Source organism: Protobothrops mucrosquamatus, unplaced genomic scaffold (genome assembly GCF_001527695.2).
Source record: "Protobothrops mucrosquamatus isolate PMUCROS unplaced genomic scaffold, P.Mucros_1.0 scaffold_38, whole genome shotgun sequence".
Taxonomy (NCBI): domain Eukaryota; kingdom Metazoa; phylum Chordata; class Lepidosauria; order Squamata; family Viperidae; genus Protobothrops; species Protobothrops mucrosquamatus.
The window spans coordinates 388,099-399,496 of record NW_015386114.1 but is presented as its reverse complement, the minus strand read 5'-3'; the positions used below and the strand labels follow the sequence as shown (position 1 = coordinate 399,496).

The window sequence follows — 11,398 nt, the reverse complement described above, 5'->3', positions numbered from 1 at the left end:
TCTAATAAAATCTAAATCTAAATCTAAATGTATTGCCAAGCTAGCTCAACCAGGCAATCTCTTTCATATATAAAATTGTTCAAGGTTGGGTTACAGTCTGGAAGGGAAAAGGCTGTGGACTACAATTCCCATAATCTCATTCTCTATGTTGACGGGTTGATGGGAGCTGTAGTTCACAACAAGTGTTCTGCTTGGAACTCCGGAAGAACAGGGTCAAAAATTCTCCTGGCAGGGCACTATGGTCATTGCAGTCTAACATTCTTCTCTTTGCAAGTTTGATGGGAAGCAAAGGCCCTCTGCGTGCAGTTTGCCCAAACCGAAACTACATTTCCCAGAATGCAACCGTCTAGTCATGTGATAACATGGCTTAAAAGCACAGTCGAGCTTCTGAAAGGACACTTCCGATCTCTGGGCCGGTGCAATAGAGATGCAGGGGCTAGAGCGCCCCCGCCGCTTGTTCGAGGCGGAACTCCTCGCTGGGATTACAATTCACATCATCCCCAGACACAGCGGGACCGGAGTTCAGGTCTTTAGGCTTCCCCGGAAAATGAAGAAAGCCTAAGGGGCTGCGAGGGTTCCCGACCGGGCAGCACTTCATTTCCCACAATGCAGTTCTCGCGCCTCGCTCTCGCGAGACTTGGCGAGAAGCCGCGGCTGGGCCGGCGTTCTCGCGGAGGAGGCCAGAAGCGCCTGGGAGTCGGGCCTGGACGGGTGACCGGGAGTCGCGGCAGCCGCAGCGGAACGACATGGCGGAGACGGACCCCAAGACCGTGCAGGACCTCACCGCCGTGGTGAGCGGGCTCGGTGGGGGCGGAGAAGCGGCCCGCCCGCTCCCCGGGGAACCTGGAGGGTGGGCGGAAGGACTGCTGGGGTTGCCATGGAGACGGGAAAGGGCGGTGGCCGCGTTGCTAGGGAGCCGGGCGCGGCCGTTGGGGTCGCCCTGGATACAGCGGGAGGCGATGCGCTTCGGGGGCGGGCGGCCTCGGTTGCCGTGGAAACGGAGAGGGGCCTCCCCAGAGCATTTCGATTTAGCCAAGGGGTTACGTTCACACGACCAACTCGGGTTAAGAGCATCCTGGGTTAATGCGGGCTTTGAGCATGCGGCCCCTGCCTTTCTCCAAGGTCGCCCTTCACCTGGGAGGGGGCTTCAAGGTGGTCTTTTGCCCCAGAGTTTGGGCCAGGCCTCCCACTTGCAAGGGAAGCCACTTAGACCCAGTGGCATTTTGTAATTGGGGTGGGCGGGTTTGAAACAACCTTGCTTAAATTTTTTTCTCCCCCTCCCCCAATCAGGTGCAGACCCTCCTGCAGCAAATGCAGGACAAGTTCCAGACCATGTCTGACCAAATCATCGGCAGGAATATCCTTTTGAGCGTGGAAATAAAAGAGGAGAGGTTTGGGATGCGAAGAAGCAAGAAGACCTGAAGGTTTCACCAAAGGGGTTTGGTTGGGCCAGACACCCCTCCCCAATGTGTGGGGAGACCTCACTGAAGAAAAGCTGCACAGCCGCGTGACAATTGCATGGGGACAATGTCACGCTGTGCCTCTATTTGATTCTGCCTCTCTAAGTCCTTTCCGACATTAGGAGAGGATGCAAAGTCAGCGTCCCCGATCCCACGTTCCAAACGGGCTGTCCAGAGTTTGCACAACTTTTATCAGTCGGTGTGCAAATGTCAAGACACTTTCTCCACTTAAGTAATGCATGTAAACCCAAGAAACTTGCTGTGTATGTGTAGGTGCTCCTCGCTTAACAACTGCAGTAGGGAATGGCAAATCCATCACTAAGTAGCATGGTCCTTAAAAGAGTGAGGTCACGTGACCACGCTGGCTTACAGTGTCGCTGCTGGGTGAGGTTAAGCGAATCACTGTGTGTCATTTTAGTGCAGTGACTTGTGACTTCCTGCTGGCTCCCCTGTTGCTAAGAGCTAGCTGGGAAGGTTGCAAATGGCAGCCACAGGATCGGGGATGTCTGCTGTGACCCTCTATCCAAGGTCAGAAGATGGTTTTGCTTCAGTTGCATTTTCTCTAGGTGGTTTGCTTAACTCAGTTATACTCGATGACATGAGTTGCCGCATCGACGACCTGGAGAAAAACATTGCGGATCTCATGACCCAGGCCGGAGTGGAGGAACTGGAAGGAGGAGAAAACAAGGCAGCCACTACCAAGACTTCATGTGAGCTTGACTCTGAAATGATTCTGTGGGCTTGCGGATTAAATACGGTGGGGTGACAGAGACAGAGGCTGTCAGCTGCTGGATTGGCATCCTCAATCTTTTCATTTATTTTTCATCTGCTTTTATAATTTGGACGTTGCCCAGAGTCACCTTGGAGGGGAGAAGGGTGGCAATAGAAATTTATTCTATTCTATAAATTTTTTTTATTCTATTCTATTTATTCAATAGAAATTGAATAAATAAATAAGCCCTAGTCCTCCATGTGATGCCATACCAGTGGTGGCGAACCTATGGCACGGGTGCCAGAGGCGGCACTCAGAGCCCTCTCTGTGGGCACACGCGCCGTCGCTCCAGTCCTAGGCCTTTAGTTGGGTTTTATAAAACCTTTTCACTTTAGGCCTCCGTTGCCGTGTGCAAAAAAAAAAAAAAAGGTTCAATCAGTCAATTTCAACTTCTCGCGGGGAAAAAAAAGATCTTGCAAAGTTGGAATTGATTGATTGAACTTTTTAGTCCCACCCACTGCAGCCACGCCCAGCCAATGGGCCACACCCACCCGGCACCCGACGATGCATAAGTGGGTTTTGGGTTGCAGTTTGGGCACTCGGTCTCTAAAAGGTTCTCCATCACTGTGCTATACAGATAGTAACAGTACTGTAGTAACAGTACAGTTACCGTAAGTTGCAACAGACACCCCCCCAAAAAAGCTACTTATGATCCAGTTTCAAAGTTATAATATTGCCCCCCCCCTCCCATGGTCACATGGCTGCATTTTGGGTGCCCAACAATTGGTGCTCATTTATGGCCATTTGCAGCACCCACCAATGGATTCGCTTAACAAAGGTGGCGTTTGCTTAACAACCATTTGCAGGAAAGATTGTAAAAACACATTCCATCAGGACACACTTTACAATCGTAACAAGTTAGGACTATAATTGCCAGGTTCATTCGTAAGTCAAGGGCTATCTATTTTATTTGCTTATAAGAGGAGGGAAAAGTAAAGAGCTGTGCCCGCTGAAAGGTAAAAATAAATGGGCCTAAAAGTGTCAATATGTACTAGCAGTGCTTTTTAAGTGCCTGGATGAGTTAAATGCCACCCTTGTTTTTATTTAGGAGTGTGCAAGATACTAACGTTCCTAAGTGAAACGTTCCTAAGTTGTATTTCTTCTGGCAATCTTTACTAATTGTCCTACTTTTCTCTCAACAGCCTGCCAATAATCTATGATGGTCCCAGAAAAGAGACCTTTTTACAAGCCTACGCTGATTTTTCAGACCCCATTTTTGTTTTATTTTTCTGTTTTTCCAACAAGTAGTGTGTATAAGCATTTTTCTACAGCTGTAGAACTTGCGTTCTTAATGTACCTTGTATAACTAGATTTGGAACAGTTTCTATTCTGACTTCTTGTGCATTGTGAGTTTCATGCACTTTTTGGAATGGACATGTTCTATACTGATTTCAATTATTAAAACATTAATTTGGTAGCTTGATGGATCAAATACAATGTTAATGTTATACAAGTGGACTTTTGTGAATTTGGATGTAAAAACTTTCCTTTTCCTGGTTACCTTTTTGTAATTCTTTTTATGTAGTGGGTCAAACGTATTGTGCTTTCTATCAGCCTATTTTGTGCACAAGGATGAAAATGTGTTCTGAGCCATTTACCCGATTATTAGTAAGAAGTTTAAAGTAGGAAACAATCCATTTTGGATCTCTTGAGCTGTAACTCTTCTTCATTTTGTATTATCGATTTCAGGAAATTGATAATTGAAAAAATTGAACAGTTAATAATTTAAAAGTAAATTGTCACTAATATTGGCCTGGAAGCCTGCATTTTGTTATTGGGGGGGGGGTACCCCTTAAGCAGGACACTTGATAGTTCTAACTGTGGAGACCAGTTCTTTGGATTTATAATAAAATGCATATTTTCTTTCAATTAGACTTCTGTCCCCGGAGTGACAATTGGCCTTTACATCTTGGTCGTTGCAAAGTGATTGCTGAGTTGCATCTAATATTGAAGCTGTTCTAATGCCCTAAATGCGACTTTATGAAATCACTGCTGAAAAAGCCCTTTAGTGTACAAATAAAATCTCCCTATGATGGCTTTGAAATCGCTGTAAAGGAAGGGATGCATTTTAATCCAGAGTTTGATGGAATTGGGATAAGTGTGTCCAGCAATTGAGGCTGATTCCACTGGGATCCTTAAAATGTACAGCTTTAGCTAAAAGGTAAACGGGGACAGTTGTTGTAAACATGCTAAAATTCTCAAGTTACTCTGTGCAGCCTTCTTACAGAAAACTCCGTGTTTGGAGTACTAAGCTGTTGAGGATATGAGCGGATTAGGGCATTACTGCCTAGCTCCTAAAGCTGCAGAATAAACTTGCCACAGCTCAGAAGGACCCTATCCTGGGTGTGTTTGTTTCAGAAGAAGGTCAAGTTTTTTATTGGGAGGCATGGAAGGACCATTAAAAAAATGAACAGTTATCCCTTGCTGGGGTGGATATACTGTAGACATTTTCCTTGATTCAGGACTCCGTTCTTCATTCCAAGTTTGGATCTTTGCTTCTTTTATGCCCTCTGGTGTGGTTGGTTCCCTCGTACACCACAGCGGCTGAACAAAAGAGTTTGCCATAACTTGTGCTCGATCGCGCAAAAATACGGAAAAGAAACTTGTGTCCCCCTAAGCCCAACCTGTTCCTGTGTATTCGTGGGTCTGCTGTATGAGAAATGTGGAGAGCAAATTTTCTGGGTTGCATGGGAAAAATGTTAACAGGGATAATTGGCCAACACCAGGTGCCAGTTTGGCTTTTGAAAAAGCTCTCTTCCAATACGGATGGAAGCAGCTGCTTGCAAAACAAAACTTTTTCTCTCTCTCTCGCTGGAAGATTTCTGCTGAATATTTCTTAATGGAGCAGAGTAAAAAGAGAAAGACATTTCTTCAGTGTTCCTAGAGTTAGTAGAAATGAACACATTCAGTCACCGCTGAAGAGTGGAACTGTCACCGTAAGATCCATTTATTTTTTTAAAAACAATCATGGCACTTGTGATGTTTGGTGGTACCTGAATAATCGTTTTTCAACTGGTCAGTGAAGTCATCGTAGTTGTGTTACAAGAAAGGCAGAAGAAGATGGTTTAAAATAAATACCCTTGTATAACCAGCCTTAGATCTTTCTGACCCTGCTGTTAAACATGTCTAAATAAATTGCTGAAATGGCACTAAGTATTTATCTATTACCGCAGATGATGTAATTGGAGTATCTGTCCCAGTTTGCTTGATGCCCTGTGTTGGTTCGGTGGCAGGTTTTGGGCTGGAAAAAAAATGAAGCACTTTATTTACTGCACAATTAAGTTATACTTCCCTCAGGACTAATCACTGCAGGCTTTAATAGCTGCAAAAGGGGAATTGGTGCCTTCAGGATCTATCAAAACTTTAGAGGCACTTAGCGTTAGCGGCTCTGGACATATGACAAGAAGATTTTGCTTTTCCATCTGCTTCTGAGCTTCCCTGAAGCATCTGGATGGCCAATGCTGACTTGCAAAGTAAGCAAAATATTTTTGGAGAGCTTTTTCTAGTTTTTGGAGGGGTTATTTTGTGTGTATGTGTGTGTGTGTGTTGAAAAGCATTCCTATATGTCCATGTGTGGCAATGAAACGTATGGCAGTTGCTTGCTATGCTGTTGCAATTTGGTTTCTGTGCAGATAGCCATGCTAGATTCTCAGTCATCCAGGTTGTTCCTAAGGAGCTTTTTTTTTCTTTTCCAAAAGGCAAACTAGACCTTTCTTGGTTTCCCCCCCCCTTGAAAATGTTTCACTTCTCATCCAAGAAGTGTCTTCAGCAGTTCATTTTACAGAATCGAAGTTCAGTTCATTCCGCAAAACTGAAGAAGCTTCTTGGATGAGGAGCAAAATGTTTTCAAGGGAAAAAGAAATCGAGAAAGCCCTGTTGCCTTTTGGAAAACCTCCATTGGGACAACAACAACAACAACAACAACAACAACAACAACAATAATAATAATAATAATAATAATAATAATAATAATAATAATAATAATAATAATCATAGTAAAGTTGGAAGGGACTTTGGAGATCATCTAGTCCAACCCCCTGCTCAGGCAGAAACCATACACCATTTCGGACAAATGGCTGTCCAGTCTCTTCTTAAAAACATCCAGGTTGGCGCATTCACCGCTTCTGGAGGCAGGTTGTTCCACTGGTTAATTGTTCTAACTGTCAGGAAGTTTCTCCTTAGTTGCTTCTCTCCTTGCTTAGTTTCCACCAGTTGCTTCTTATCCTGCCTTCAGGCTCTTTGGAGAACAGCTTGACTCCCTCTTCTTTGTGGCAGCCCCTGAGATACTGGAACACAGCTATCCTGTCACCCCTCGTCCTTCTCTTTGTTAAAACTAGACATACCCAATTCCAGCAGTCTCCAGTCCCCTAATCTAGTGATGGCGAACCTTTTAGAGACCCAGTGCCCAAACTGCAACCCAAAACCCATTTATTTATCACCGGGTGCCGGGTGGGCGTGGCCGCAGTGGTCACGGCAGACTGGGTGGGTGGAGCCAGGGTGGTGGGGGCCAGTCCCTCGCTATCTCTGGGGCATGGCACGTGTGCCCACAGAGAGGGGTCTGAGTGCCACCTCTGGCACACGTGCCATAGGTTCGCCACCACTGCCCTAATCAATCCCTTGCTAAAGGTTGTGCTGAGAAATTGGGGAGCTTCATTAAAACATGCCAGGAGAAGGGCACTTGCCCTTAAAAAGTGGTAGTAAACTGGAGGTAAACAGCAGTAAACCCTCTTCTTCCTTAAGAGTAATTTCAGAAGCAGCAGAGTATTGATACTCCAATCACCATTTAATGACTAATTTCAATCTTTTCTTGGAAAGCTGGAAGTTTAAATACCAAATTGCTCAAAGTAAATTACAGGAAACCCTCAAGTTTCGACTTTAACGGAGCCTGCCAATTACGGCTGTAAGTTGCAATGATTGTAAAATGAGTTGGATACATAGCCAACCCAATTTTATGACCTTTTTTTGGGTGATGGTCATAAACACGAGTTGTTACTCAAACTCATGGTTGACTATGGGTGCGGTTTTGATGAAAACCAGAAGCAAGTGGCAATTTGGGGCAAAATGCTGTCATGTGACCACAGGACACTGCCATCCATGAATGTGGCCCCGTTGCCAAGCACCCAAAGTACGGTAATGTCACCATGGATGGAGGACCATCAAAACTTTGGATCTTGGTTGCAAGTCCCCTTTTGGGGGGGTCCGTTGTAACTTGGAATTCTTGCTAAGTGACCATTTGTAATTTGTTCCAACAGACAGTATTGATAAAATACAAATATTTTCCCTAACAAGGAGAAAAATAACTCCAATATACTTTTTCATCAGCAGAATCTTGAGCCTTGGTTTAAACTAAACCGCTGATGCACAGAAAGTTTTATTAATAGAGAAGACTCAACTGCAAAAGCCACCGTAAGAATACTTCTTAAGCCCCCAAATGACCTTCTCAGGTGATATTGTGACAAGATGAAATATTGCAGTATATTTTGGGGACTTTCGAACCATGTATAAAGATTAAGTTTGCATGGATGGGGATCCACATTCAAAGGCTACCCAATTAATCACTTATTTGTTACTAATGGATATTTTACATATCCCAAGCGATTTATTGCAAGTGTTCTGCTCCAAAAAAAATATATATTATGATTTATTCTCTGAATACAAAAGCTCTTTCTCAAAAAAAAAATGTTAAGAGAAACTTTTCCCCCCAAGGGTAAAAAAAAAAGAAAAATATTGTTCAATCTTAAGGGTATTAGATTTTTTTTGTTTAAAGACCATGGGGGAACCACAAAGCATTGTTTTTACAGTTTGCAGTCAAAAATTGGTTGTATGCAGTGGAGATAGACCAGCATCTGCAGTGTCTTAGGGATATAGGCTTTGCATTTTTTATAGACCTGTACAGTTCAATGATGCTAGAGGAGGCAGGAAGCCTCCCCCCTCAGCCTCTTTGTTTCTGAAATATTCCCACAGGTTATAATAATAAAGTTGGAAGGGACCTTGGAGGTCATCTAGTCCAACCCCCTGCTCAGGCAGGAAACCCTATATTCACCGCTTCTGGAGGCAGGTTATTCCACTGGTTAATTGTTCCAACTGTCAGGAAGTTTCTCCTTAGTTCTAGGTCGCTTCTCTCCTTGATAGTTTCCACCCGTTGCTTCTTGTCCTGCCTTCAGGCGCTTTGGAGAAGAGCTTGACTCCTTCTTCTTTGGGGCAGCCCCTGAGATACTGGAACAATGCTATCCTGTCACCCCTGGTCCTTCTCTCCATTAAACATCAGAGATACCTAATTCCAGCAACCGTTCCTTGTATGTTTTAGCCTTCAGTCCCCTGATCACCTTTGTTGCTCTTCTCTGCCCTCTTTCTAGAGTCTCAACATCTTTTTTACATCGTGGTGACCCAAACTGGATGCAGTATTGTCCCCCCCCTCCAATTTACAGGACCCCTTCCTTCCAGGAAACACACAGCCTTTGGATAAAGAGGATGCCAGGCCTAGATGCTAAAACAAGCCCGGATTGTGTTCCTTTCCCCTCTACGGCAGAGAGGGTGCCGTATTCCCTGTCAAAGGCACCTGGAGATTTATCCTTTCTAATTTCATTTTTAAATGTCAGCAAGCTAACGGCTTCGTTAGCATTCAGCTCGGTAAGGCATCTCATGGCCACCGTAGAGCCAAGAAGAAGATGGATTTACTCGTCCAATAACATCCTGCCATGGATTCTCATCATGTCAGGGCTTCGAAAAGCCAATTATAAATCCATCCATCTGTAGAGACACTCGTTGATTTGCATCAGGTCTTCAGCATTCAGAGAAAGGTTTAATCTTTCCTCCACGCAGATTCCTAGCTGGACAGGGTTGTTGTTTTTTCCCCTTCCTTTCTCTGATGAGAGAGAAAGCAGAGGTCCTGTTCTGTGGGCTGCAGGAAGCACGTGCCTTTTCATTTAAGGGTAATATCACCATCATTTTATATCAGCTTTCGATTTGGATGTTGAGCCAGGTCTGTTCTGCATTTCTCTCCATTACTTAGTAACTAAGGTAGTTACTTGGTTGGCAAAAAGGATCAGCTGCTGCTGTCTCCTTATTTAAGGCCACACTTGGAATATGGCATCCAGTTTTGGTCACCACGATGTAAACAAGATGCTGAGACTCTAGAAAGAGTACAGAGAAGAGCAACAAAGATGATTAGGGGACTGGAGGCTAAAACATATAAGGAACGGTTGCTGGAATTGGGTAGGTCTAGTTTAACGAAGAGAAGAACGAAGGGGAACATGATAGCAGTGTTCCAATATCTCAGGGGCTGCCACAAAGAAGAGGGAGTCAAGCTATTCTCCAAAGCATCTGAAGGCAGGACAAGAAGCAACGGATGGAAACTCATCAAGGAGAGAAGCAACCTGGAACTAAGGAGAAACTTCCTGACAGTGAGAACAATTAACCAGTGGAACAACCTGCCTCCAGAAGTGGTGAATGCTCCAATACTGGAAGTTTTTAAGAAGAGACTGGACAACCATTTGTCTGAAATGGTATAGGGTTTCCTGCCTGAGCAGGGGGTTGGGCTAGATGACCTCCAAGGTCCCTTCCAACTTTATTATTATTATTATTATTATTATTATTATTATTATTATTATTATTATTATTATTATTATTATTATTATTATTATTATTATTATTATTATTATGGATCATCGCACAGTCAGCCAGATGTTCAGACTGGATTTGACATTTTGTCTACCTATCGAGTCCTTACCCAGGACCTGGGATAGGCAGATGTGGATGTTTGATGGTATTACAGATATCGTCGCAGGATGGAAGCAGTTCCTAGTAAGGCCGCCTTTTGCAATTGACTATTATTATTATTATTATTATTATTATTATTATTATTATTATTACTACTACTACTACTACTACTACTACTACTACTACTACTACTACTACTACTACTACTACTACTACTACTACTACTACTAACTGTCTCCTGCTTGGTGCTTCTCAAGTTTTGGGAATTTAAACGTAAATCCAGTTTTAGATCAGATACCGCCCTCTAGTGCACAGTGTCTACAATTACAGAATGCAGACCCTGGATTTTATCTTATTTTTGTATCTTATTCGTATTAAGATTTGTGTGCCATTGCTTTCCTGAGAAGCAACCTGGCTTCACATTGGCTGCCTGAGATAAAGTGGAGAATCTTAACTGTCAGACAGGGAATCTGTGTCATACTGTAATAACAATAAGGCAGTTTTACTTGGAACAGCTTACAATCTGCGACCTTTAACCTTTAGCCCCCTCCAGTGACAAAGCCCACCTTTCCCAGGTCCTTGAGAAGGACTCGCTAGGTGGATAAATATGCCAAATCCAATTTAAGCAGATGGCTGATTGTGTGACCCACCATGCATTGCAAAGATTCATTTATGACCCAGTGGAGCAGCACCTCTCCTAACCAGGGTGCTATCCGTGGTGCTGAAAGACATCCTGAAAAACCAGGGCATCAACTCACAATTGCTCTATATATGTTGTGCTGTGTGTCACAATGGGAACTCCTAGCTCTGCTAGACTGCCCTCTTTCCTGCAGTATCAATGCTATATAGGCAGTCCTCCTGCTTTCCAGCAATGAAGAATCTGCTATTGGTCAACATGCCGTCCTTGAACTTTTATTGCCAGCTCCTCATCCATCATGTGTGCAGCCTGCTGTAAAAAAAAATGTTATTGGGGATTAATTATCAGCTCATCCTGCAACTTAGCTCTAACTTGCGTGCCTACGTTGCCAAGAAGGAAGTGGAAGGAGCCAGGAACTGTTTAACAGAACCTCTTGGGAATACAGAGCTTTATGAAGGAATCATAACTGCTCTCCATTATCTTCCCTGGGACTTCTTTAATGCCCACTAAATTCTTCCCCAGTTGACTTATACACCATTCTTTTGCAGTTCGAAGAGAACTAGAAAAAGAAGAACAAAACTTTGCTAACATTATGCTGTTCATCCATCGATTTTCGATGAAGACCTTGACATCTTATGGATTATGGGCCATCAGCGGTGTGTCCGTAGATGGCTGATGAGACTGATGTTAGCACGGAATGTTCTGCCACATACTGAACAGAGAAATGTGGACACTATTGCTTCAGCATTTGCAGCTCTGGCTTTACGGAGTGCTCGCTTCTCTTGTGCCAAGATTGTCCTTCTGTGTTCA

The 11,398-nt window shown here is 43.9% G+C and overlaps 1 protein-coding gene across 3 annotated transcripts; it reads left to right on the top strand.

The window, feature by feature from the left end:
- The first annotated feature begins 673 nt into the window (after positions 1-673).
- Positions 674-5,380, top strand: HSBP1 (heat shock factor binding protein 1). Of its 3 annotated transcripts, none has more exons than XM_015810497.1 (4): positions 674-791; positions 1,291-1,357; positions 2,051-2,170; positions 3,375-5,380. In XM_015810497.1, exons 1-4 carry the CDS (start codon positions 747-749, stop codon positions 3,383-3,385), a joined length of 243 nt encoding a protein of 80 aa, XP_015665983.1. In that variant the 5' UTR covers positions 674-746; the 3' UTR covers positions 3,386-5,380. The 3 variants fall into 3 exon arrangements, with proteins under 3 accessions (XP_015665983.1, XP_015665990.1, XP_015665977.1); XM_015810504.1 differs by lacking the exon at positions 674-791 and adding an exon at positions 1,075-1,122; XM_015810491.1 differs by lacking the exon at positions 674-791 and adding an exon at positions 1,075-1,152.
- Positions 5,381-11,398: the final 6,018 nt, after the last annotated feature.